Below are 27,584 nucleotides of genomic sequence, written 5' to 3' on the forward strand. Positions count from 1 at the left end.
CTCCTCCTGCATCAATACACTACCCAATCCAACGCGTGAAGCATCGCAATATACCGTATACATATCCGAGCCTGAGGGTAACACTAGAACCGGTGCTATAATCAAAGTTGTCTTGAGCTTCTGGAAGCTCACCTCACAATCCTCGGGCCAACATAATGGAGTACCCTTCTGGGTCAATCTAGTCAAAGGTGCTGCAATGGATGAAAATTCCTCCACAAACCAGCAATAATAGCCTGGTAACCCCAAGAAATTCCTAATCTCAGTCGCCGATATAGGACGAGACCAACTCTGAACTGCCTCAATCTTCTTGGGATCCACTTTAATACACTCTCCTGATACAACATGCCCCAAGAATGCCACAGACTCTAGCCAAAACTCATATTTGGAGAACTTAGCATATAGCTCCTATTCTCGCAATGTCTGAAGTACCACTCTCAAGTGTTGCTCGTGCTCCCCCAAGCTACATGAGTAAATCAAGATATCATCAAAGAAGACAATAACAAAGGAATCAATATAAGGCTTGAACACCAGGTTCATCAATTCTATGAACGCCGATGGGGCATTAGTCAAACTGAAGGACATCAATAGAAATTCATAATGACCATATCTGGTACGGAAGGCAGTCTTCGGAACGTCTGAGTCGCAAATTTTCAACTGGTGGTACCCTGATTTCAAGTCGATCTTAGAAAATACCATAGCACCCTGCAACTGGGCAAATAAATCATCAATACGCGGCAACGGGTACTTGTTCTTGGTGGTAATCTTGTTCAACTGGCGGTAATCAATGCACATTCGCATAGTCCCATCTTTATTCTTCACAAATAACACTGGTGCACCCCAAGGTGATACACTGGGTCTCACCAACCCATTCGCTAATAACTCCTCAAGTTGTTCCTTCAACTCCTTCAATTTTTTCGGAGCCATACTGTACGGTGGGATAGATATAGGTTAGGTGCTTGGATCCAAATCAATGCGGAAATAAATATCATGATCTGGCGGCATGCCTGGAAGGTTAGAATGAAACACATCGGCAAACTCCTGGACTACTGGCACTGAATCAATCGTCGGAGACTTTGTGGTGGTGTCCCGAACATAAGCTAGATAAGCCAAATAACCCCTCTCGACCATATGTCGAGCCTTTAGAAAAGAGATGACCTGACTAACTGTACTAACCGAGGAACCCTTCCATTCCAATCTCGGAAATTCTGGCATCGCTAAGGTAATAGTCTTGGCATGGCAATCAAGAATGACATGATATGGAGATAACCAGTCCATGCCCAGGATGACCTCAAAGTCGATCATATCAAGCAACAAAAGGTCCTCTCTAGTCTCGTAACCACAGAACATGACCACACAGGACTGATAGATCCAATCCACAACCACAGAATCACCCACAGAAGTGGACACATAAACAGGAGCACCCAAGGACTCACTAGGATTATCCAGGAAATGAGAAAATAGAGATAACACATATGAATAGGTAGACCCTGGATCAAATAGTATCGAAGCATCCCTACCGCATGCAGAAATAATACATGTGATCACGGCATGTGAGGCCACTACATCTGGTCTGGCCGAAAAAGCATAGAATCTAGTTGGAGCGTCAGCTGGCTGGCCTCAACCTAGCTGAACAATAGTTGGCTCACCTCCCCCTGCCTGGCCTCCACCTCTAGGACGGACCCTACCTACCTGTCCTCCACCTCTGGGCGGTCAGACGGCTGGTGCTGTAATCATAGGCTGATGACCCTCATGTACTTCCCTGCCCCAAAGTCTGAGACAAAATCTCTCCATGTGACCCGGATTCCACACTCGTAACAACCTCGCGGTGCCATAGACTATTGTCCTGAAGTCTGACCCTGATGACCTGAATACCCACTAGAAGAACCCTGGATGGCTGGTGGGCGGTATGGACTCTCTGGAATGACACTGAAGTAGGCACTGGAGGAACCCTGATGAACTGGTGGGAGAAAAGAACTCTCTGGCATAACACTGAAATAGGGTCGTGCTGGTGCACCCCGAGGAGGTAGTGGTGGTGCTAGATATGTGGGCCTGCTAGGCTGACCCCTCCCAAACTGACCTCTGCCCCTAGCCGGGGCACCTCTAAACTCCCACGAGAATCGGGTCCTCTTGTCCTGCTGCATCTGCTCTCTACCCCTCTAGTGGTAGCCCTCAATCATCCGAGCAATCTCTACCACTAGCTGATAATCAGTACCCATCTCAACCTCCCTGGCCATGCTAGCCCGAATACTGGGTGTAACCCCGCAACAAATCTCCGCACTCTCTCTGCATCTGTAGGAAGTATCATGCATGCATGGCGAGACTACTCAGAAAATCTCACCTCATATTAGGTCACAAACATCTGACCCTGCTCGAGCTGCCCAAACTGACACCGCAACCCTTCCCTCTGAGAGGGTGGAATATACATGTCCACTAGAAGCCGTGTAAACGGGTCCCAAGTCATGGGAGGAGAACTCGCTGGTCTGCCAAGAAGGTAAGACTGCCACCATCTACGAGCCCTGCCCTCCAGCTGGAAAGCGGTGAAATCTACTCCATGGGACTCCAATATCCTCATGTTGTGCAGTCTGTCCCTGCACCGATCAATAAAGTCCTGGGGGTCCTCTTGCCGCTCACCCCCGATGATAGAAGGGTGTAGCCTAGTCCATATGTCCAGTAGCTTTTGCGGATCACCACCCGCAACTGGTCTAGGCTCAGGTGCTATTGTGGCAACTAGCTGGGGCCCACCCACGGGTAGTGTACCCAAAGTTTGATATACTGCAGTTGCGTGCCCCAGGAGCTTGAGCAGTAGGGTTCTATGCTCCCCCTCCTGCCTGAGATGTGGCTGGGTCTATTGGAAATAAACCAGCCTGAGTCATAGTGCCCATGAACCGCAGCATACGGCCCATGACCTCCTGAAAGCCCGGTGCTGTCATGAAATCTATCGGAGCTGGCTCTGGAACAGGCACCTCGCCCTGCTCCTCCATGATGGTATCCTCTACTGGATCCACTGGTGGTGCTACTGGGGCAGCTCTGGGATGCACTCGTCCCCTCCCTCGGGCCGGTGCCCTCCCCCAGCCTTTGCCCCGGCCTCTAACAACAGGGGGAGCAGCTCCTCCCGGGTCTGGAACGTCCGTTATACGCGTAGTTTCCTAACACCCTATAGCCTCTCAAAGATAAGTACGGACGTCTCCGCACCGATCCGCAAGACTCTACTAGGTCTGTTTATAACTTGTGAGACCAATGTGAACCTAGTGCTCTGATACAATGTTGTCACGATCCAATTCCATTATAGGCCGTGATGGCGCCCAACACCGTTATTAGGCAAGCCAACACTGATCAACTAGTGACTTCCCGGTTAGATAAATTTGTAAACGATAGCTTTTCTTTACATAAAAAAAATAGATTTAGGAGTTTGCAATTTTTAACATAAATAAATAGTAGCAATTAGTACTAATCGTAATCATATGAGAAAACCAAAACCATAAGTCCACTAGTGTGTGTGCCAAGACCTGGTGTCACAAGCATGTGGGCAATCTAGTGGAATATACGAAACAATGCTAGCCTACTATCTGAAAGGAAATAGACAGAAAATAAAAGAACATAAGAGAGACTCCAGTTGTTGCTAAACAGCTCAAATTAGTCTACGTGCCGGACTGGTGGCCAGATGCACCTGCCTCAAATCCTGTACAATCAAGTACAGAAGTGTAGCGCGAGTATATAAAAAAAATATGTACCCAGTAAGTATCTAGTCTAACCTCGAAGAAGTAGTGATGAGGGGTCGACTTCGACACTCACTAGGGCCAACAATATAATAATATGTGATTCTAAATCAGCATGATACCCAAAACTAACAATAAACTCACAACAAGAAATAACTGTATAGTTTTTCCATCATATTTTAAGAAACCAAAACACTTCCTTCATTTTAACAAACGATCTCTAAAACAGTAAACTTATACCAATTATGAAAAGGGCTTCCACTTCTATTATCATACATAAATTCCACCGAGGACGTTCAGCCCGATCCAACATATAAATGTAAATTGTGCATTGCCGAGGGTCGAACGACGCGAACCATAGATGCATCTATTAACCTGCCGAGGCGACCGGCCCGCTCCATTGAGAGTAGTGGAAATAATCACCCCGCTCGCGAAATATACTTGCAACGCGGTTAAATATAAATATAACGTAATTTTTCTCAACTCTTTTAAAAATATTAATTTACTTGAAACCTTGACTTAGTTCCATTCAATGCAAATAAACAATTATGTTCAGATAATGGTACCCAAAAAGCACGGTGTAAGTCTAGAACTACCCGACATAACCAGAATAATAGCTGCGTACGGACTCTCGTCACTTCGTGCGTATGTAGCCCCCACAAATAATCATATATCAATTAAGTTCACCGATGGGGAAATTTTCCTCTTACAAGGTTAGAAAAGAGACTTACCTCGCTTTAAGGCCTACTTTCCGATCCAAGCTTATGCCCAAACCCTCAATTTGGTGCCGAATAATCCAAAACTATCCAAACAGTGTAGAAACTAATCAATATAGGCTTAAAAGTTCATATCCCTACTATTTAAGTAATTTCCCAACTCTAAATGCAAGATTTCCTAAAATTCACCCAAGGACCCACGTGCCCGGATTCCGGAAATTTTTAAAGAAAGTTGTTACCCATAACCTTAGGCACATAAATATATGAGTTTTACTAAATTCCATAACGAATCTCGTGGTTAAATCCCATTTTTATCAAAAACCTAGGTTTTCCTCTAAACCCGTGATTTTCACTAATTTCATGTTATAATCTACCCATAAACTATGTATTAAACTCACATTAGGTATAAATTACTTACCTCACAAAGCTAGGTCGAAATCCCCTCCTTCAAGGCTCTCAAATCGCCCAAGCGTGAGAGAAAATGTGGTAAAAATGGCCTAAGTCCGTATTAAATGAGCCCTCACTGCCCAGCGACTTTCACACATGCGGTGCTTTGGGCCACACCTGCGGTCCCGCATATGCTGCAAATGCCTCGCTGGTGCGCTTTTTCCCTCATCTGGTCAATCTTCCGCATCTGCGGCTTCTGGGCTGCCCTCCATTTCTCAATTCTGCAGCTAGTGGCTCGCACCTGCGGCTGACCAAGCGCAGGTCCGATTGACACTCGGGGCCCCGCCCGAACATACCGACAAGTTTAGAATCATAAAATGGACTTGCTCGAACTCTCGGAATGCGTAAAACAACAACAAAACCAAGAATCATATTCTGAAACCAAATTGAATCAAACTTTGAACTTCAAGTTTCTAAATCGCTCTGAACGCGTCGAATCATACTTATACTACTCGGAATGACACCAAATTTTGCGTGCAAGTCTTAAATGATATTACGAAACTATTCTCGATCTCGGAATTCTGTTTGGACCTCAATATAACCACAACTCGCTCTAAACAAAATTTAAAGAACTTCGAAGTTCTTCAAGAACCAACTTTCACTATTAGGCGCCAAAACGCTCCCGGGTCATCCAAAACCCAATCCGAACATACGCCCAAGTCCGAAATCATCATACAAACCTATTGGAACCGCCAAATCCCGATTCCTAGGTCGTTCACTCAAAATGTTGACTGATGTTAAACTTGACCTTTTAAGCCAACCTTAAGGAACTAAGTGTTCTGATTTCAACCCAAACTCTACAAATCCCGAACCAACCATTCCCGCAAGTCATAAATCAGTAAAAGAAAGTACGAAAAGTCTTATTTAGGGGAATGAGGTTCTAGCAAGTAAGACGATCGGTCGGTTCATTACACTTATGGCGATGTTGGACATTCCTTTTTGTCTCAGTTTTTTGTTTTATGAGAATATGTGTGTAATGACCCAACCGGTCATTTTGACTTTTAGAACCCCGTTTCCCTAAATAAAACTCCATGTATGTTCTTTCACTAATTTATGACTTGCGGGGATGGTTGTTTCGGGATTTGAAAGTGTTCGGGTTGAAATCAGAACACTTGGTTCCTTAATTTGGCTTTAAAAGGTCAAGTTTCACTTCGATCAACATTTTGTGAAAACAACTCTGAAATCGGGATTTGACGATTCCAATAGGTTTGTATGATGATTTTGGACCTAGGCGTATGTTCGAATCGTGTTTCGGACAACCCGGGAGCGTTTCAGAGCTTAATAGTGAAATATCAACTATTTAAAGGTTTAAGGTTCTTAAAATTGGTTTGGAGTAGATTTTCGAGAAATTGAGGTCCGTTTGGGATTCTGAGCCTGGTGATTTAAGACTTGCACGCAAAAATTGGTGTCATTCCGAGTAGTTTAAGTATGTTTCGGCGCGTTCGGAGTAAGTTTGAAGAATTTGAAATTTCTAAGTTGAATCAATTTGGTTTGGGGTATGTTCTTAGTTTTGACGTTGTTTTACACGTTTCAAGGATTCGAGCGAGTCCATTTTATGATTTCAAACTTGTTGGTAGGTTCGGGCGGGGCCCCGGGGGCCTCGGGTGCTAACCGGACGAGGCGCAGACCAATTTTGGACTTTGGAGCAGTAGCTGAAGCTTCTAGCTTCTGCTACAACCGCACCTGCGCTTGGCCAGCCGCAGGTGCTAGCTCGCAGAAGCGGATAAGCTAGGCACCCCCAGGGATCGCAGAAGCGGGATTTTTGGCGCACCTGCGAGCGCACAGGTGCGAAGCTTGGTGCGCAGAAACGGAACATTTCGCAGGTGCGAGGTCTTGGGGCGCAGATGCGGTTGCTCAGAAGCGACCCTTTGTCCGCAGGTGCGGAGCCTGGACAAGAGGGAAAAATCTCGCACCTGCTAGGCTTTGTCCGCAAGTGCGGCTAGCCCTCCGCATGTGCGAAAATGCTGCTTGGCAGAATGTATTAAAATCGGTGCTCAGCCATTTTGGAGCCCATTTTCTCCATTCTTGGACGATTTTGGAGCTTTTTGAGAGGGGATTTCAACTAGCAATTTGAAGGTAAGTTAATTCTACACACTTTGAGTTATATACATAGATTATGGGTAGATTATAACCTGTACATTGTGGAAATCAACGGTTTAGAGGAAAAACCAATATTTGTATAAAACTGAGATTTTAACTACGTAAATGGTTATGGAATGGGATGGAAATTGTATATTTGAGTTCTTGAGATTATGGGTAATGATTTTCGCCAAAAGGTTTCGGAATCCGGGCACGTGGGCCCGAGGTAAATTTTAGGAATTTTACCATTTTGGGTCGGGTAATTTATATAATACTCTAATTTCGAATTATTGAGCCTGCATTAATTATTTTGTTTAACTTTTGGATAGTTTCGGATTTTTCGGCATCAAATTGAGAGTTTTACGCGACATTGTGATCGGGAAGTGGGCTTTGAGATAAGATAAGTCTCTTATCTAACCTTATAAGAGGGAATTTACCCCATATGTGATTTTAATTAATAATTGTTATTAATTGTGGGGGATACATACGCACGAAGTGACGAGAGTCTGTGTGTAGCTACTAATTATGCTATGTCCGGGTAGTTTAGGACTCAAAGCATAAATTATTTGTGATAATTGCTTCCTTTATTTATTTCAATTACCAAAATTATATTGTGAATTGTTAGAAGAAATAGTAAAAGAGTGAAGTTTCATATACTTGAATTTTTGTACAAATCATTTGACTATTAATAGAAATTTTACATCCTTATATGTTAGCCATATAATAATGACTTCTCATTCCAAAGGTTCATAAGAAAATGTCCTCCTTTCTTGTGGAGCGGGCCAAACGCCTCAATAGTATAGATGCATATATGGATCGTGTCGCACGTCCCTCGCCAGTATACATGACACTCTAGATCGGGCTGAACGACCTCGGCAGGAATCGTGCCTAATAATAAAAATTACACGATACCTTGATATTTTATTACAGCTTATGAAGCTAATTGATAAATTGGAAATTATTGAAATTTGAGAATTTATTTGATTCTGTTTGTTAAGGAAATTATTGTTGTTCATATAAATCATGTTTAATTAAATATTATTTTTTATTTTTATAAAAATTTATTGACCCTTAGTGAGTGTCAAAGTTGACCTCATTTCACTACTTCTTCGAGATTAGGCTTGATACTTACTAGGTGCACGTTGTATACGTACTCATGCTACGCTTGCTGCGCTTTTTGTGCAGGACCTGAGACGGGTGCTATAGGAGGACCTACCGGCGCGTACCCACGTTACCCAGAGGCCTAGTGGTGAGCTGCCTTTATGAGCCGTTCTGCAGCATCTAGTGCCTCTTCTTGTATTTGTATTTTGTCTATTTTATTTCAGACAGTATTTAAAAAAAATTGTATAATCTACTAGATACTCATACATTTGTGACACCAAGTCTTGGCACACACACACTAGTAGAATTTTGGATTTAATTATTTTTCTTGGATTTTAATTTATCAGATCTTTCATATTTTCTTAATTTTTGCAAGTACGAAGAGTTTTATTACAAGGATATTTTTCAAAGAAATGAATACATGTTTAAATCACTAGTTGGCTTGCCTGGCTGTGATGTTGGGCGCCATCACGACTTATAGGTGAAATTGGGTCGTGACAACATGGTATCAGAGCACTAGGTTCATGTAGGTCTCACAGGTCATGAGCATGCCTAATAGAGTCTTGTGGATCGGTACGGAGACGTTTGTACTTATCTTTGAGAGGCTACAGTGTGTTAGAAAACTACCTTTCTTCATCTTCCATCGTGCAAATGATGTAGTACTAAATAGCTTTCTATTGTTCTCTCACAGATGGTGAGAACGCGTTCTAATGAGGTTTCAGACCAGGGAAGGGTTGCTCCCCCTATTGTTAGAGGCCGAGGCAGAGGCCGGCGGAGGGCTCCAGCCCGTGGTAGGGGACGAGGACGTCGCAGAATCGTTCTAGTTATTCCATCAGTGGGTCCAGCAGAGGATCCCATTATTGAGGAACAAGGCAAGATGCCCGTGGCAGAGCCAGGTTAGTGGATTTTACGTTGGCACCGGGATTCCAGGAGGTCATGGGTCATATGATACGGTTCATTGACACTATGACTCAGGCCGGTTTATTTTCAGTAGACCCAGCCACATCTCAGGCGGGCAAGGGAGCACAGACCCCTACCGCACAAGCTCATGGGCAGGCAACTACTGTATATCAGACCTAGGGTGCACTACCCATGGGAGGAGCCCCACCAGTGGCAGTAGCTACACCTGAGCCTAGACCAACTGCAGCCGGCGAGCCGCAGAAGCTATTGGACACATGAACTAGACTACATCATTCTTTCTTTGGGGGAGAGAGATATGAGGATCCCCAGGACTTCATTGATCAGTGCAGGGACAGACTGCACAATATGAGGATATTAGAATCTCATAGGGTAGACTTCGCTACTTTTCAGATGGAGGGTAGAGCCCGTAGATAGTAGCGGTCTTATCTTCTTGGCAGACCAGCAGATTCTCCTCATATGACTTGGGATAGGTTCACCCATAATTTTGTGGATAGGTACATTCCACCCTCCCAGAGAGAAGAGTTGCGGTGTCAGTTTGAGCAGCTCCAACATGGTCAGATGTTAGTGACCGATTCTGAGGCGAGGTGCTCTGAGTTATCTCGCCATGCACTTATGATACTCCCTACTGATGCAGAGAGATTGTGGGGGTTTGTTGCGGATTTACATACTAGCATTCAGGCCACTATGTCCCGAGGGTTTGAGATGAGCACTTCTTATAAGCTGGTTATGGAGATAGCCTGAAGGATTGAGGGTATGCGTCAGCGTAGCCGAGAGCATGTTATGAGAGATAAGTGGTTTAGATATTCTGGGGAGTTCAGAGGTGCTCCGTCTGAGGGTAGAGGTCAGTTCGTGAGAGGGCAGTCCAGCAGGTCCCCCATATCCAGCACCACCGCCTCCTCGGCGTACCCCAGATCGATCTTATTTTAGTGCTATGCCAGAGATTTATTATCGCCCACCAGTTATTCAGGGTTCTTCCAGTGGGTATTCAGGTCACCAGGGCCAGACTTCTAGTCGGAAGACCATCACACCAAGAGGTTGTTACGAGTGCGGGGATTTCAGTCACATGCAGAGATTCTGCCCTAGGCTTCGCGGTAGACCAGTGCAGCAGGGTCAGCAGCCTATGATTACCACACCAGTTGCTCCACCAGCTGTCCGGCCACCCAGAGGTAGAGGGCAGGTGGGTAGGGGCAGTCCTAGAGGTGGAGGCCAGCCAGTTAGCGCTCTAGCTCTGTTCTATACTTTTTCGGCCAGACCAGATGCAGAGGCCTCAGACGCCGTGATCACAGATATTATTTCTGTTTGTGGAAAAGATGCCTCCGTAGTATTTGATCCAGGGTCTAAATAATCCTATGTGTCATCTCTATTTGCTCATTTCCTGGGTGTTACTCGTGAGTCCTTGGGAATTACTGTTTATGTGTCCACTCCTGTGGGCGATTCTGTTGTTGTGAATTGAATTTATCGCTCTTGCATTGTTACATTCTGTGGTTATGAAAGTAGAGAAGATCTTCTGCTTCTTGATATGACAAACTTTGAGATCATCCTGGGCATGGACTAGATATCCCCATATTATGTCGTCCTAGATTGCCATGCTAAGATTGTTACTTTGGAAATTCCAGAATTACCTTGCTTGGAGTGGAAGGGTTCGTCTGTCAGCGCATCTAGTTAGGTTATTTCCCTTCTAACAGCTCGGAACATGGTCGAGAAGGGTTTTTTAGCTTATCTAGCCTATGTTAGGGACACTACTATAGAGACTCCGACTATTGATTCAGTGCCTGTAGTCCGGTAGTTCTCCGATGTATTTCCTTTAGATCATCCAGGCATGCCACCAGATCGTGATATTAATTTCTATATTGACTTGGCTCCAGATACCCAGCCTGTATTTATCCCACCGTATCACATGGCTCCAAAAGAATTGAAGGAATTGAAAGAACAACTTGAGGAGTTAGTAGCCAAAGGGTTCTTCAAACATAGTATATCGCTTTGGGGTGCATCAGTATTATTCGTGAAGAAGAAGGATAGAATGATGCGAATGTGTATTGATTATCGCCAATTGAACAAAGTCACTATTAAGAACAAGTACCCGTTGCCTCGTATTGATAATCTATTTGACCAGTTGTAGGGTGCTAGGGTATTCTCTAAGATCGACTTGAGGTCGGGGTACCATCAGTTGAAGATTCGGGATTCGGGTGTTCCGAAAACTGCTTTCCGGTTTAGATATAGTCATTATGAATTTCTGGTGATGCCTTTCGGTTTGACTAATGCCTCGGCGGCGTTTATGGATTTGATGAACATGGTATTCAGGCCCTATATCGATTCGTTTGTCATTGTCTTCATTGATGACATTTTGATTTACTCACGCAACAAGGAAGAGCACGAGTAGCATATGAGAGTGGTGCTTCAGACGTTGCGGGAACAAAATCTATATCTAAGTTCTCAAAATGTGAGTTTTAGCTAGATTCTGTAGCATTTTTGGGGCATATTGTATCAGGCGAGGGCATTAAAGTTGACCCCAAAAAGATCGAGGCAGTTCAGAATTGGCATCGCCCTACTTCAGCGATTGAGATCGAGAGTTTCCTAGGATTAGCAGGTTATTATCGTCGGTTCGTTAAGGGTTTTTCATCTATTACAGCACCTTTGACAAAATTAACCCAGAAGGGTGCTCCGTTCTGATGGTCCAATGATTGTGAGGTGAGCTTTCAGAAGCTCAAGACAGCATTGACCACCGCACCAGTGTTAGTGTTGCCTTCCGGTTCGGGGATGTATACAATGTATTGTGATGCTTCACACATTTGTTTGGGTTGTGTATTAATGCAGGTGGGGCGAGTTATTGCATATGCCTCACATCAGCTGAAACCCCACGAGAAGAATTACCCGGTACATGATTTGAAGTTAGTTGCAATTGTTCACGCTTTTAAGATTTGGAGGCATTATCTTTATGGGGTGTCATGTGAGGTTTACACTTATCATCGCAGTTTGCAGCATTTGTTCAAGCAGGGGGACCTAAATGTGAGACAACGCAGATGGCTTGAGTTGAGCAAATGTGGTTGCTGTGTGGTTGCAGATGCCTTGAGTAGAAAGGCGGAGAGTATGGGTAGTTTGGCTTTTATTTCAGCAGAGGAGAGGCCATTAGCTTTGGATATTCAGTCCTTAGCTAACAGACTTGTGAGGCTAAATATTTCAGAGCTAAGCCGAGTTCTTGCATGTGTTATGGCCCAGTCTCACTATTCGAGCAGATCAAGGCTCGCCAGTATGATGATCCACACTTAATGGTTCTTCGAGATGCGGTACTACAAGGTGGTGCCAAGGAAGTTACTATTGGCGAGGATGGTGTTCTACGACTCCAGGATCGTCTATGCGTTCCTAATATGGATGGACTGAGGAAAAAGATTCTAGATGAGGCACACAGTTCTCGGTATTCTATTCATCCAGGTGCTACGAAGATGTATGGTGACCTGAGGCAGCATTATTGGTGGCCAAGGATGAAGAAGGACATAGTTGAGTATGTAGTTAGGTTTCTAAACAGCTAGCAAGTTAAATATGAGCACCAGAGGCCAGGTGGTCTACTTCAGCAAATTACTATACTGGAGTGGAAATGGGAACGCATTACTATGGACTTTGTAGTTGGGTTGCCGCGGACCTTGAGGAAGTTTGATGTTGTTTGGGTCATTGTCAACAAGTTGACCAAGTCGACACACTTTATTCTGGTCGTGACCACATATACTTCAGAGAGGTTGGACCAGACCTATATACAGGAGATAGTTCAGTTGCACGGTGTGCCAATTTCCATCATATAAGATAGAGGCCCTCAGTTTACTTCACATTTTTAGAGAGCAGTACAGAGTGAATTAGGGACTCGTGTAGAGCTCAGCACAGCCTTTGATCCGCAGACCGATGGGTTGTCGGAGCGGACAGTTCAGATTTTGGAAGATATGATCAGGGCATGTGTGATTGACTTTGGAGGTCAATGGGATCGTTTCTTGCCTTTAGCCGAGTTTGCTTATAACAACAATTACCAATCCAGCATCGAGATGGCTCCATTTGAGGCTTTATATGGTCGGTGATCGCGTTCGCCCATCGGATGGTTTTGATCCCAATGAGGCTAAGTTATATGGTACTGATTTGGTGAAGGATGCTTTGAAAAAGGTAAAGTTAATTCACGAGCGACTTCGTACAGCACAGTCCAGACAGAAAAGTTACGCGGATCAGAAAGCGTGTGATTTATCGTTTATGGTGGGTGAAAAAGTCCTCTTGAAGGTTTCGCCGATGAAGGGAATCATGAGATTTGGGAAGAAGGGAAAGTTGAGCCCAAGGTTTATAGGTCCATTTGAGGTGTTGAGGCGAGTTGGGGAGGTTTCTTACAAGCTTGCTTTGCCTCCCAGTCTATCGGGAATTCATCCGATTTTTTATGTATCTATGCTTCGAAAATATCATGCCGACCTATCACATGTGTTAGACTTCAGCACAGTTCAGCTAGATAATAGCTTGGGTTATGAAGAGGAACCAGTTACCATTGTTGATAGGCAGGTTTTCCAGTTGAGGTCCAAGAAGGTTACTGAGGTAAAAGTGCAGTGGAGGGGCCAACCAGTCGAGGAAGAGACTTGGGAGGCTGAGGAGGACAAGCAGAGCAGATATCCACACTTATTCAGCACTCTAGGTATAATTCTAAACCCGTTCGAGGACGAACGTTTGTTTAAGAGGTGGAGAATGTAATGACCCAACTAGTCTTTTGACTTTTAGAACCCCGTTCCCCTAAATAAAACTCTCCATATGTGATTTCACTAGTTTATAACTTTGGGGGATTGTTGGTTCGGGATTTGGAAGTGTTCGGGTTGAAATCGGAACACTTGGTTCCTTAGTTTGGCTTTAAAAGGCCAAGTTTGACTTCGGTCAACATTTTGAGAAAATGACCCCGGAATCGGGATTTGACGGTTCCAATAAGTTCGTATGGTTATTATGGACTTGGGCATATGTTCGAATCGGGTTTTGGACAACCCGGAAGCGTTTCAGTGCTTAATAGTGAAAAATCAACTATTTAACGGTTTAAGGTTCTTAAAATTTGGTTTGGAGTAGGTTTTGGAGAAATTGAGGTCCGTTTGGAATTCTGAGCCTGGGAATAGCTCTGCATGTTAATTTAAGACTTGCACCCAAAATTTGGCATCATTCCGAGTAGTTTAAGTATGTTTCGGCGCATTCGGAGTAAGTTCGAAGAATTTGAAATTTCTAAGATGAATCAATTTGGTTCGGGGTATGATTCTTAGTTTTGATGTTTTTCTACACATTACGAGGGTTCGAGTGAGTCTATTTTATGATTTCAAACTTGTTGGTATGTTCGGGCGGGGCCCCAGGGGCCTCGGGTGTTAACCGGACGAGGCTAGGACCAATTTTGGACATTGGAGTAACAGCTAAAGCTTCCAGCTTCTGCTGCAACCGCACCTGCGCTTGGCCAGCCGTAGGTGCAAGATCGCAGAAGCGAGCCACGAGCAGCAGAAGCGAATAAGCCAGGCAGGCCCAGGGATCGCAGAAGCGGTATTTATGGCGCACCTACGAGCGCGCAGGTGCGAAGCTTGGCGCACAGAAGCAGAACATTTCACAGATGCAAGGTCTTGGGGCGCAGATGCGGTTGCTCAAAAGCGACCCTTTGTCCGCAGGTGCGGAGCCAGGACAAGAGGGAAAAATCTCACACCTGCTAGGCTTTGTCCGAAGGTGCGGCTAGCCCTCCGCAGGTGCGAAAATGCTGCTTGGCAGAATGTATTAAAATCTGGGCACAACCATTTTTGAGCCTATTTTCTGCATTCTTGGACGATTTTGGAGCTTTTTGAGAGGGTATTTCAACTAGCTACTTGAAGGTAAGTTAATTCTACACACTTTGAGTTATATACATAGATTATAGGTACATCATAACCTATAAATTATGGAAATCAAGGGTTTAGAGGAAAAATCTAGATTTGTATAAAAATGAGATTTTAACTACGAAAATGGTGATGGAATGGGATAAAAATTATATATTTGAGTTCTTGAGATTATGGGTAAAGATTTCATCCAAAAATTTTCAGAATCCGGGCACGTGGCCCCGGGGTGAATTTTAGGAATTTTATCATTTTGGGTCGGGTAATTTATATAATAGTCTAATTTTGAATTATTGAGCATGTATTAATTATTTTGTATAACTTTTGGATGGTTTCGGATTTTTGGGCATCAAATTGAGATTTTTACACGACATTGCGATCGGGAAGTGGGCTTTGAGATAAGGTAAGTCTATTGTCCAACCTTGTAAGAGGGAATTTACCCCATAGGTGATTTTAATAAATAATTGTTGTTAATTGTGGGGGATACGTGCATACGAGGTGACGATAGTCCGTGCGTAGCTACTAATTATGCAATGTCTGGGTAGTTTCGGACTCAAATTATGAATTACTTGTGATAATTATATCTTTTATTTAATTAATTTATCAGAATTATATTGTGAATTGTTAGAAGAAATAGTAAAAGACTGAAGTTTCATATACTTGAATTTTTGTACAAATCATTTGACTGTTAATAGAAATTGTACATCCTTATATGTTGCCATATAATAATGACTTCTCATTCTGGAGGTTCCTAAGAAAATATCCTCCTTTCTTGTGGAGCGGATCGAACGCCTCGGCAGTATAGATGCATCTATTGATTGTGTCGCACGTCCCTCGGCAGTGTACACGATACTCTGGATCGAGCCGAATGACCTCGGCAGGAATCGTGCCAAATAATAATAATTACACGATACCTTGATATTTTATTACTGGCTATGAAACTAATTGATAAATTGGAAATTATTGAAATTTGAGAATTTATTTGATTCTGATTGTTAAAGAAACTATTGTTGTTCATATAAATCATGTTTAATTAAATATTTTGTTTTTGTTTTTTTAAAAAAATTTATTGACCCTTAGTGAGTGTCAAAGTCGACCTCTCGTCACTACTTCTTCGAGATTAGGCTTGATACTTACTGGGTACACGTTTACGAACTCATGCTACGCTTGCTGCACGTTTTGTGCAGGACATGAGACGGGTGCTATAGGAGGACCTACCAGCGCGTACCCACGTTACCTAGAGGCCTAGTAGTGAGCTGCCATTCTGCAGCATCTAGTGCCTCTTCTTGTATTTGTATTCGATCTATTTTATTTCAGACAGTATTTAGAAATTTTTGTATAATTTACTAAATGCTCATACACTTTTGACACCAGGTCTTGGCGCACACACTTGTAGAATTTTGGATTTAATTATTTTTCTTCGATTTTAATTTATCAAATCTTTCATATTTTCATATTTTTTGCAAGTACGGAGAGTTTTATTACTCGGATAATTTTCAAAGAAATGAATATATGTTTAAATCACTAGTTGGCTTGTCTAGCTGTGCTGTTGGGCACCATCACGACTTATAGATAAAATTGGGTCGTGACAGTGTGTTACATATATTCTTTACAAAAACCCCAAGTTTGCCCTATTCAAACTGGATTTTTGTTCGTCTCTGACTTTTCAATGATACATAGATCTGAAAGTTTTAATTTTGAGTAAATTGAATATAGTGTATCAAATCATCCATCGTGCCATTGATAGATTTGAAGCGAAGAGAATAGATTTAAAGCGAAGAGGGAGTAGGAGAACAGATCTGGACATGGCTACAGATTGAGCTTTTGGAAATCTGAAGTAGAGTCGTCGGAAAAGATTTGAGGGCCGGGTTTTTATTCGTCTCCATTTTTTATTTTAATACAATGTATATAGTATTTAGCTTGGCCGAAAAATGCCATCTCCGGCGAACTTTCTTCTCTTCTTTGCTATTGAGTCACATACAATGATACAAATATATTGTACTATGTACAAATACGTTATATTTTTGTCTGTATTTATATATTCCGAAGGTTATTTTTTTGTGGCGGATCCCTTTATTTTTTGAATACAGATGAATATTACTATTTTTGTGATTTTTTATTGTTTGAATACAGTCTAATTGAATACGGTAAATTGAATATAATGTATAATTGTGAATAATGAATATCGGTGAATTGAATACAATGTATACAATCGAATTTAATATAATGGCATACACCCTATTTCTTGATTTATTTTTATTATTTGAATACAACTGAATTCAATATAGTGAAATTGAATACAATTCAATATTGCACTTTACGTTATTAAACACTTGTAATCACTATTTTTTAGGCGGATTACCTCACTGTATTTGTAAATACAGTCACGCGAATACATGAAATACAATACAGTAGCAACAAAATTATAGCTACAGCCAGTAAATATGGAAATTGTAGCTATAGCACGTTAATAGCCACTTAACTATAGTGGTTTTTAAAAATTCTTCTATATTAAAAGCACGAAGGCCCTTAACATAATGTCGTTCACCTTTTTACCCTTTTAAAATAGATTTTTCATTCGATAAAATTAAAATTTCAGTGACTTCACTAATATTTAGGACTTTGAATTACTAATATTTATGAATTTAAAGTTACAAATATTTGGATCACTAAAACATTTTTTATTTGAACTAGGTAAGAATTCCTAACATCGATGAACTGCAAATCAAGTAAGATTTTATTTTATATGAATTTCTTGCCTAATATTTTAGATTTAAAATCTTCTTTAAATACTTGCCAAGTTGCTCTCTTACAAAATACTCAGATTTGCTTCATCTCCTGTAACGACCCGACTTGTCGTTTTGAGTAATTACTCTCATTTCTACTATTTGAAGTCTTGAATAGCTTCATATGATATATTATGACGTGCGTGAATTGTCAGTTTTGATTTTCAGGTATTTCGGGATTAGTTCGGAAGAATGAATTTCATGTTGGAAGTTTAAATGAAAAAGGTTGATCGGAGTTTGACTTTTGGGCAAACGACTCCGGAATGGAGTTTTGATGATTCCAATAGCTCTGTATGGTGATTTTGGACTTAGGAGCGCGTCTGGATAATTATTTGGAAATCCGTAGTTAAATTTGTCTTGAAATGGCAAAAATAAAAAATTTAAAGTTTTGAAGTTTGACCGGGGAGTTGACTTTCTGATATGGAGGTCGGAATCATATTCTGGAAATTGCAATAGCTTTTTTATGTAATTTATGACTTAAACGCAAAATTTGATTTCATTCCGGATTGATTTGATATATTTTGGCGCGAGGTTTGAAAGTTGAAAAATTAAAGTTCAATAAGCTTGAATTGAGATATGATTCGTGGTTTTAATATTATTTGATGTGATTTGAGGTATCTACTAAGTTCGTATGATGTTTTAGGACTTGTTGGTATATTTAGATGAGGTTCCGAGGGCCTCGGGTGGATTTCGGATGGTTAACGGAATTTAAGTTGGATATTCCTAGAATGTTCGACGTTGTTTCTTCAAGAATACATGGTATCACATTACTCAAATGAGCTCTAAATTCATTTTTGATTGAAGCATTAGATCCTTATTGAAATTACGGAGCCATAACAAAAAGAATGGTCGAATTCGGATATCGTATGAGAGAGTTATGTCCATTTCTGCGTCTGGAACGATTGCTTGTCGCCGTCAGCGCCCAGGGTAGCGTGGGGTGCTAGCCCTGGCGCTAGGAAGTTTACAGGTTCTGGAAACAGCACCACAGGCAGCTCCCCACGCCACCTGTGGTGCCCGAATAGCAAAAATCCCTATAAACGGGAGGTTTTTGCCATTTTTGATGAAAACAAAGTTTGGGAGCTCGGTTTGGGCGATTTTCAGAGGCAAATTTCACCACACAACTTGGGGTAAGTTCTCTTGACTCCCTTATGATTATATACCATGAATTAATCTTCATTTTTTGGAATTATATTATTGATTTTTTAAGACAAATCAGAGGAATTTTCTACAATTCAATAAAATAAATTTTTGAGATTTGAACATCGATTCAGAGTCGGATTTGAGTAAAATTAGTATGGTTAGACTCATAATTGAATGGGTCATCGTATTTTGTAACTTTTGTCGGTTCCTAGACGTGGGCCCCACTGTTGAATTTTGAATTAATTTTAGATTTTTATTGTGAAATTTAGCATTTTCATATGGAATTGATTCCTATACCTCGTGTTGATTGTATCGAATTATTATTGACTAAGATTCGAGGTGTTCAATGTCCGAATCACGAGGAAAAGGTTTAATTGGAATAAAAAATTGCTCAGATTGAGGTAAGTAACACTTCTAAACTTGGTTCTGAGGGGTATGAATCCCCGAATTGGTGTTATATAAATTGTTTGGAGGTGACGCACACGATAGTTGACAAGCGTGTAGACGTGCACCATAGAAACTGTGACTTGAATAAAAATCCTGTGAAGTCGTAAAATTAAAGAATTATGTTATTATCTGAACATATTCCATGTGTTAGAGAAATTGAGCTAGGGCTCTAATTAAAGATTATGTTTAGGATACGTACCGAAATTTTAAGACTCATGGGGTCATGTTGCTGTTGAATTATTTGTTTAAATTGTAATTTCGTACTCAGTCATATTCGTCCATTGTATATCATATCTCAATCTCTGTTGTTATTTATTGATATATCATATTATCATTTTGGGCTAGTTTCATGACATTGTGAGCCCGAGAGAATGGAGAGATTAATGACTGAGTGATGCCGATGGCCTGATTGTGAGGATAATTATGGGATTGGACTGCGCGCCGCAGCAGGCCATATTAGCTTTATATATATTATTACTATATGGAGCGGGGTTGCCCTACAGCAGCAGGCCTTATAGGATTTATTATTATATGAAATGGGGTTGCCCGCTTGCAGCAAGCCGTATAGGCTTTATTATTATGTAGATCGGGTTTGCCCGCTTGCAGCAGGCCATATCGTCTTTATATCACGCTTGGGCTGAAGGAGCCCCTCCAGAGTCTGTACACACCCCCAGTGAGCGTAGATGATTATATATATTCGGTATGGGCTTCCCAGGGCATGGACTTGCCTTACTTATTTATATTGTGATGAATTTTTCCTGGACATGGATCATGTCCGTATCATTTACATGTAGGGATAAATTACCCCAGGTGTAACGACCCGACCTGTCATTTTGAGCTCTAGCATGTCATTCAGCGGTTTGAGACCTTGAGCAGCTTCACTTCATGTATTATGACTTGTACGTATGGTCGGAGTTGAATTTTGGGAAGTTCAGAGTTAGTTTGGGAAGAAAATTCTAATTTTGGAAGCTTTAAGTTGGAGGAATCGACTAAAGTGTGATTTTTGAGTAGACGACCTCGAAATCAGAATTTGAAGGTTCCAACAGGTTCGTATGATTATTTTGGACTTAGGCGTATGTCCGGATCGGGTTTTGGATGACCCGGGGGCGTTTCGGTGCCTATTATGGAAGTTGGCATTTTTGCAAGAATTTCCTAAATTTGGACTGAATTGCATTTCAATGCTATTGATGTCCGTTTGGGAATTCGAGTCTAGGAATAGCTCCATTTGGTGATTCTGGTATTAGGATCGCGTCCAGATGTGGATTTTGAGGTCCGTAGGTCATTTTGGGGTCATTTGCCGAAAGTTAGAAATTTGAAGGTTTTTGAGAAGTTTGACCGGGAGTGGACTTTTTGATATCGGGGGTCAAATTATGATTCTGAAAGTTGGAGTGGGTCCGTAATGTCGAATGTGACTTATGTACAAAATTTGAGATCAATCGGACATGATTTGATTGGTTTCGGCATCGAATATAGAAGTTTGAAGTTCTAAAGTTCATTAAGTTTGAATTGGAGGGTGATTCGTGGTTTTAGCATTGTTTGATGTGACCTAAAGGCTCGACTAAGTTCGCATGATGTTTTAGGACTTGTTGAAATGTTCGGTTGGGGTTCCGGGGGCCTCGGGTGAGTTTCGGATACTTAACGGATCGATTTTTGGACTAAAGAAAATGCTAAGGCAGCTGGTGTCTGGTGTAACCGCACCTGTGAGGTTTTGGCCGCATTTGCGGAGCCGCAGAAGCAGCCAAGAGGGTCGCAAAAGCGGTTCTGGCTGGGGAAGGCTGGGACCACAGATGCGGTCAAGTTCTGCAGAAGCTAGACCGCACCTGCGTACGAACAGCCACAGAAGCGCTGCCGGGCCGCAGATGCGGGAAATATTGGTCTGAGCTTGAACCGCAAATGCGATGGAATTTTTGTAGGTGCGTAACCACAGAAGCGGCTATTGGACTGCAAGTGTGAAGATCGTGGCTGGGCAGTGTTTTCTTTAAAATGAAAGTTGGGTTCAATTTCACTTCATTTTATCCATGGGAGCCGATTTTGGAGCAGGTTTCGAGTGCCATCTTCATTCTCTATTATGGGGTAAGTGACTTCTTCTCATTTTGGGTTAAATACATGGTTTATATATGGATTTAAATATGGAAATTAGTAGAAATTTGGGATTTTGAAGAAAAACATATAAATTGGTATTCTTGGATTTTGATCACGAATTTGAGCATGAAATTGAGAATAAATCATATATTTGAGTTCGTAATGTTATGGGTAATGTTTATCTTCCAAAATTTTCGAAATCCGGGCACGTGGGCTCGAGGGTTGCTTTATCAGCTTTTCAAGCGGAGTTGGGAATTTGTCTAAATTAATTTGTTATGAGTGTAAGAGTATATTTTTATTGGTTTGCACATTGTTTGACTAGTTTTGGAGCGACGGGTATCGGTTTGAGGTGTTAGAGAGCTTTGGAGTCGGTTATAGAATTTCGGAGTGAGGTAAGTCTCCTGTCTAACTCTGTGAGGGGAAAATTACCCCTAGGTGATGTATATTGATGTGTGCTACTTGTTCTGGGGGCTACGTACGCGCGAGGTGACGAGAACCCGTACGTAGATACATTCATGCTATTGTCCGGGTAGGCTTAGGTTCACATATGCTATAGCTGTATTATTTGAGCAGTCTCTCACCTATTAAATTTCTCTATTTTACATTACTACTTGAGACTGGACTTTTTATTGTAGAGACTTCACGAGTTCATGATTAGTCACCGAATAATTCTACTCCTCTTACTGCATGTTTCCGTGATATATATACTTCATTGAAAGGTTTTTTTTAAAGAAATTATAACTCACTCGTTTATTCGTGAGTGGGGTCAAAGACCCGTCAAAACTTCGTATCTAATGGGATCGGGCTGTTCGCCTCGGCAGGATTTTGTGTTTCACTCTTATGGGATCGGGTCGTTCGCCTCGGCAGGATTTTGTATATCACTCTTATGGTATCGGGGCGATCGCCTCGGCAGGATTATGTACTTTACTCTTATTGGATCGGGCCAATCGCCTCGGCAGGATTTATGTACCACACTCTCATGGGAGCGGGACATTCGCCTCGGCAGTTTAATAGATATATCTATGGTTTGGGACGTTCGATCCTTGGCAGTGCATAATTTAGATATTTATATTGGATCGGGCCTTACGCCTCGACATTTCCTATATCATATCCTCATGGAAATCGTGCGTAATATTTGGAAAGAAGCCAGGGTATCTGTAAATTCCCCCCTGATTCGAATTATAACAACATGCTTGGTGAGATCCAGTATATATATATGCTCCGGTTGAGGAGGAATTTGCTAGTTAAGAGCTTGATGTAACTGTAAGGAGGATAATTGTACCACATATTTACACTTGTTTATTTTATTTATTTACTTTGCCTCGTATTTGCTCACCTCCTTAATGTACTTGATATTGTTGGACCACTAGTGAGTGTCGATGTCGACCCCTCATCACTACTTCTCCGGGATTAGGCTAGATACTTACTGGGTACAGGTTAATTATGTACTCATACTACACTTGCTGCACATTTTTATGCAGGTACATATTTGACTAGTGGCCTTGTGAGAGCAGAGGCGCGTATGTGTCACGACTAAAAATCCTACCCGTCTTGATGGTGCCTATCTCAATACTAAGCAAGCCGACAATCTCAATAAACCACGTATTCTTTTAAATTTGGAAAGAGAATTATTAAATTCAGCGGAAGAAATCTCACAGGTACAAATATAAATACTCCCAAAATATGGTCTCACTGAGTACATGAGCATCTAATATGATTACAAGTTTGGAAAATATGGGTCTATGATAGTCTGAGAATGAATATAGTAAACAACGAGATAGGGAAGGAGAGATAAGGTCTGCGAAATACGGCAACTACCTCAGAATCTCCGAAAAAATCAACTGCGCGAAAGAATCAACACCTGCTATGTCCGGGAACACCTGGATCTGCACACGAAGTGCAGGGTGTAGTATGAGTACAACCAACTCAGTAAGTAACAATAATAAATAAGGAACTGAAGATAGTGACGAGCTACACAGTTATAGTTCATTTTCAGTAATTCCAGCAAAGAATAGACATGCATTCAAATCCAGCATTTTAAGTCAAATCAATTCTATGCAGTTCAAGTTCATGTATTTCGGATATAAAATCTTTCAAAAAATTTCACAACAATGACAGACAACAACTAAGTACAACAACAAATGAAAAGCAAGTACAACCTCTCAGGACAACAATCACTCACTGGGCTCCCTGCACTCAGCACTAACACTCAATGGGTACCCGCGCTCACTGGGGGTGTACAGACTCCGGAGGGGCTCCTACAGCCCAAGCGCCATAATTCGCACGGACAACTAATGTGCTATAATATCCTACACGAACAACTCACATGCCATAGTATACTTACCTCGCCGACAGGCTCTCGGCCTTACTCAGTCCTCAACCTCTCTAGTCTCTCGGCTATCGGAAATCACAAAGATCAGCCCAAACAAAGATAACATAATGTATCAACAAAATCAAGAAGGAGTGAGGTATGATATGCAAGTAAAATAATGACTGAGTACAAGACAACAATTAGCAAATAATTCAACATGTACGCGATCTCTGCGGGTCCCAATAGTACTATCACATAGCCTAAGCATGATTTCTAATATGATTTACAATCAAATTTCTTCCATACACAGAGAGCATATAGCTAACAACAAGTTATTCAACTTTACAGTTTCATTGGACGGACCAAGTCACAATCCCCTCGGTGCACACTCACACGCCCGTCACCTAGCATGTGCATCACCTCCAAAATAATCACATAATACAAAAATCCGGGGTTTCATACCCTCAGACCAGATTTATAACTGTTACTTACCTCAAACCATGAAATTCTTATTCCGATAAGCTTTTTCCTCATGAATTGGCCTCCAAACGCCTTGAATCTAGCCGCATAAAATTTGATTCAGTCAATAAAAATTATTGGAATTAATTCCATAAGAAAATGCTAATTTTTCATAAAAATATGAATCGACACCGAAATCTCAAAAAATCGTTTCTATGAGATTTCTATAATTTTTCCAAATTTCAATCTCAAAACACTATTTAAATGGTGAAAACAAATGATGGATAAAAACACTTACCCCGATGTTTACTCTGAAAATTTCTCAAAAATCGCTTCTCCCCAAGCTCCAATTTGACAAAAATGGAAAATGGGACGAAGACCCTTGCTTTATAACTTACAGTTCTGTCCATGCCCTTGGCCTTCGGTCCATCAGCAGAATAAATATTGCAGCAACTGTTTAAGTCCAACTTTTGATCCGTTAACCATCTGAAACCTCCCGGACACAAACCATATATGAATTTCAATCATAAAATACGTTACGGATCTGCAAACACTGAAAAAGATCATCTTGACTCGATATTGACAATGGTCAAACTTGCAAATTTTTTAACCTTACTAGTCTCTCAACAAATAATCCTAAAAAAAATATACCCAAGCCCCTCGGGACGCGTCAAATCATACATACAAGTCCTATAACATCATACAGACTTAGTCGAAACCTCAAATAATATCAAACAACGCTAAAACCACGAATCATACCCCAATTCAAGTTTAAGGAACTTAAGACTTTCCAACTTTTACATTCGATGCCGAAACTATCAAATCAATTCCGATTGACCTCAAATTTTGCACATAAATCATAAATGATATAACAGAGTTATAAAAATTTTCGGAACTGGATTCCGACCTCGATATCAAAAAGTCAACCCCTCGGTCAAACTTCCCATAAATTCGACTTTTGCCATTTCAAGCCTAATTTTACTACGGACCTCCAAATAATTTTCTGGACATGCTCCTAAGTCCAAAATCACCATACAGAGTTAGTGAAATTATCAGAATTCGAATCCGAGGTCGTTTACATATAAGTCCACATCCGGTTAACTTTTCTAACTTAAATTTTTAATTATGAGACTAAGTTTTTCGTTTCACTCCGAATTCCTTCCGGACCCGAACCAACTAATCCGCTAAGTCATAAAATTACTGTAAGCCATAAATTAAGCAGTAAATGGGGGAACGGGGTTATAATACTCAAAATGACCGGCCGGGTTATTACAGTATGCATGCGGGGACTTACGTGAGCTGCATTCCATATTACGACCCGCAGCCAGCAGAGTCTCCTTCAGAGTTATTTATACTTTTTTTCTGTCTAAGTTGCATTCTGGATAGATATTGTACTTTATTTTTACTTCTTAGTTGATGCTCATGCACTTGTGACACTGGGTTTTGGGGTGATTATGGGTTATTCTGTATTGAAACTGTTAAGAATATTATTATTTACACTGTGAGTTCCATCTTTTACTATTAAATCGAAGGAAAATATGATTTCAAAAATATTAAAAATGAGAACCAAATCAAGTATTTATTTTTGGCTTGCCTGACGGCGGTGTCCGGCGCCATCATGACCTTAATAGATTTTGGGTCGTGACACCAGGGCTGAACTGGCCTTATATGGTTCTGAGTGACTGTCTGTCGGTCGATGTGTATATATATACGGGATGGAATATCCGTGGGCTGGATTGGCCATAAACAGTACCGAGTGACCGAATGATTTGTGACCAGTATTACATGAGGTCTTTCCACTGAGATGACATATTCCTCATATCATGAAGTATTGATTTATTTCACTTGTATTGAGTTTAACTGTTGAACTTGAAACCATGCCTACATTTCTGTACCATTATTTATTTTGGACTGTACCTGCGGAGCTCGTCACTACTTTCAGCCCAGAGGTTAGTCTTGTTACTTATTGAGTTGGTTGTACTCATACTACACTATGCACCTCGTGTGCATATCCAGGTGCTTTCGGACACGGCGACTGTTAGATCTCAGAGTGCTATCAGTTTGAGACTATCAAGGTAGCTGCCTGGAGTCCGCTGACGTTGACTCTCTTTCTTTCAGTTATTGTACTGTTCTGTACTTTCAGACTGTGTTTTGTCAGTCAGACTTTGTATTCACATTAGATGCTCATGTACTCAGTGACACCGGGTTTTGGGAGTATTTTGTATATGAAATTGTGAAGTTTTCTATGGAATTCAAATATTATATTTTCAAACTTAAGAGATTATTGTGATTTATTGAGGTTATCAGCTTGCCTAGTATTGAGATAGGTGCCATCACGACAGTTTATGATTTTGGGTCGTAACATCTCCTAATTTCCGGTGCTTATGAATGTCCATTATTAATGCTTGGCGATATAAGTTAGTTCGTTTCCTAATTCTGGCAATGGAAAGTTCAACTTTAAAAGTATATTCCTCCCCGAACCCAAGAAAGAGAATAAGGAATAAGAAGATTTGTTAAAAAAAATAAAAACTAACATAACTCCAAAGTTACACAATGTTGATTTAGTAACATTAATAATCTTGAATCTATAACTAAGAAAATATTTAAGATTTAAAAATTTAAAAGAGAGACAGAATGAAGTGGTTGACAAGAGTCAATAATACTAATGATTAAACAATATAAAAATACAAAGTAAAATATCAGATGAATCTTTTATCATTTGAAAATAGAGTTCTTATTTGATATATACATAGAGAGAATATTTTCTAAAATTATGCACCTATGTATATAGGGTACACGCGCGAAGCGCGCACCTTAGGACTAATCTATCTATCTATCTATATTATTATAAAAGTATGAATAATTTATACTAAATGTTGAACGACAAATATATCCTTGAAATATTAACAGACTTTTATACCCTCAATATTGCAGATTTCTCAAAAAGAAATCATTTCATATTGGATAGAATTGTAATAACTAGAATTTATATACGATGCACACTAGGATTCATATTTTCACGACCCAAAATTCCCACCTTTGGGACCGTGATGGCGCCTAACATTTCACTTGCTAGGCAAGCCAATGTTAGAATAATATTAGTCATTTTAAAATAATTTTAAATTTATTAATAACAAAAAAACAAATGCGAAAGTAAAGTCTGAAATATAGTGAATAATCCATAATAATAGCGATGTCTAAATACCATCCCAGAAATGGAGTTACAAGTGCACGAGCTTCTAGAATGATAAAAATAAGGGTCTGAACAAAATAAAGTTCTCTAAAAGAAAACACACAGCTAAAGTAAAGTAGACGGAGACTTTAAAACTGCGGACGCTGTGCAGTTATACCTCAAGTCTCCTCTCGGTAGCTGAAATCCGAGCAAGTATATGATACGCCGCTGGGACCAACTCCGGAATCAGCACAAGAAGTGGAGAGTGTAGTATCAGTACAACCGACCCCATGTGCTGGTAAGTGCCGAGCCTAACCTCGATGAAGTAGTGACGAGGCTAAGGCAGGTCATTTACATTAAC

At 41.0% G+C, this 27,584-nt stretch overlaps 1 protein-coding gene across 1 annotated transcript; it reads right to left on the reverse strand.

Annotated features, from left to right (window-relative positions):
• Positions 1 to 948: 948 nt before the first annotated feature.
• LOC138903128 (uncharacterized) lies at positions 949 to 2,981 on the reverse strand. Its single transcript, XM_070191046.1, has 2 exons — positions 2,861 to 2,981; positions 949 to 1,487 (listed from the first exon to the last, which is right to left on the reverse strand). Exons 1-2 carry the CDS (start codon positions 2,979 to 2,981, stop codon positions 949 to 951), a joined length of 660 nt encoding a protein of 219 aa, XP_070047147.1.
• Between the last annotated feature and the right edge of the window lie 24,603 nt (positions 2,982 to 27,584).

Source organism: Nicotiana tomentosiformis, chromosome 12 (assembly GCF_000390325.3).
Source record: "Nicotiana tomentosiformis chromosome 12, ASM39032v3, whole genome shotgun sequence".
NCBI lineage: Eukaryota > Viridiplantae > Streptophyta > Magnoliopsida > Solanales > Solanaceae > Nicotiana > Nicotiana tomentosiformis.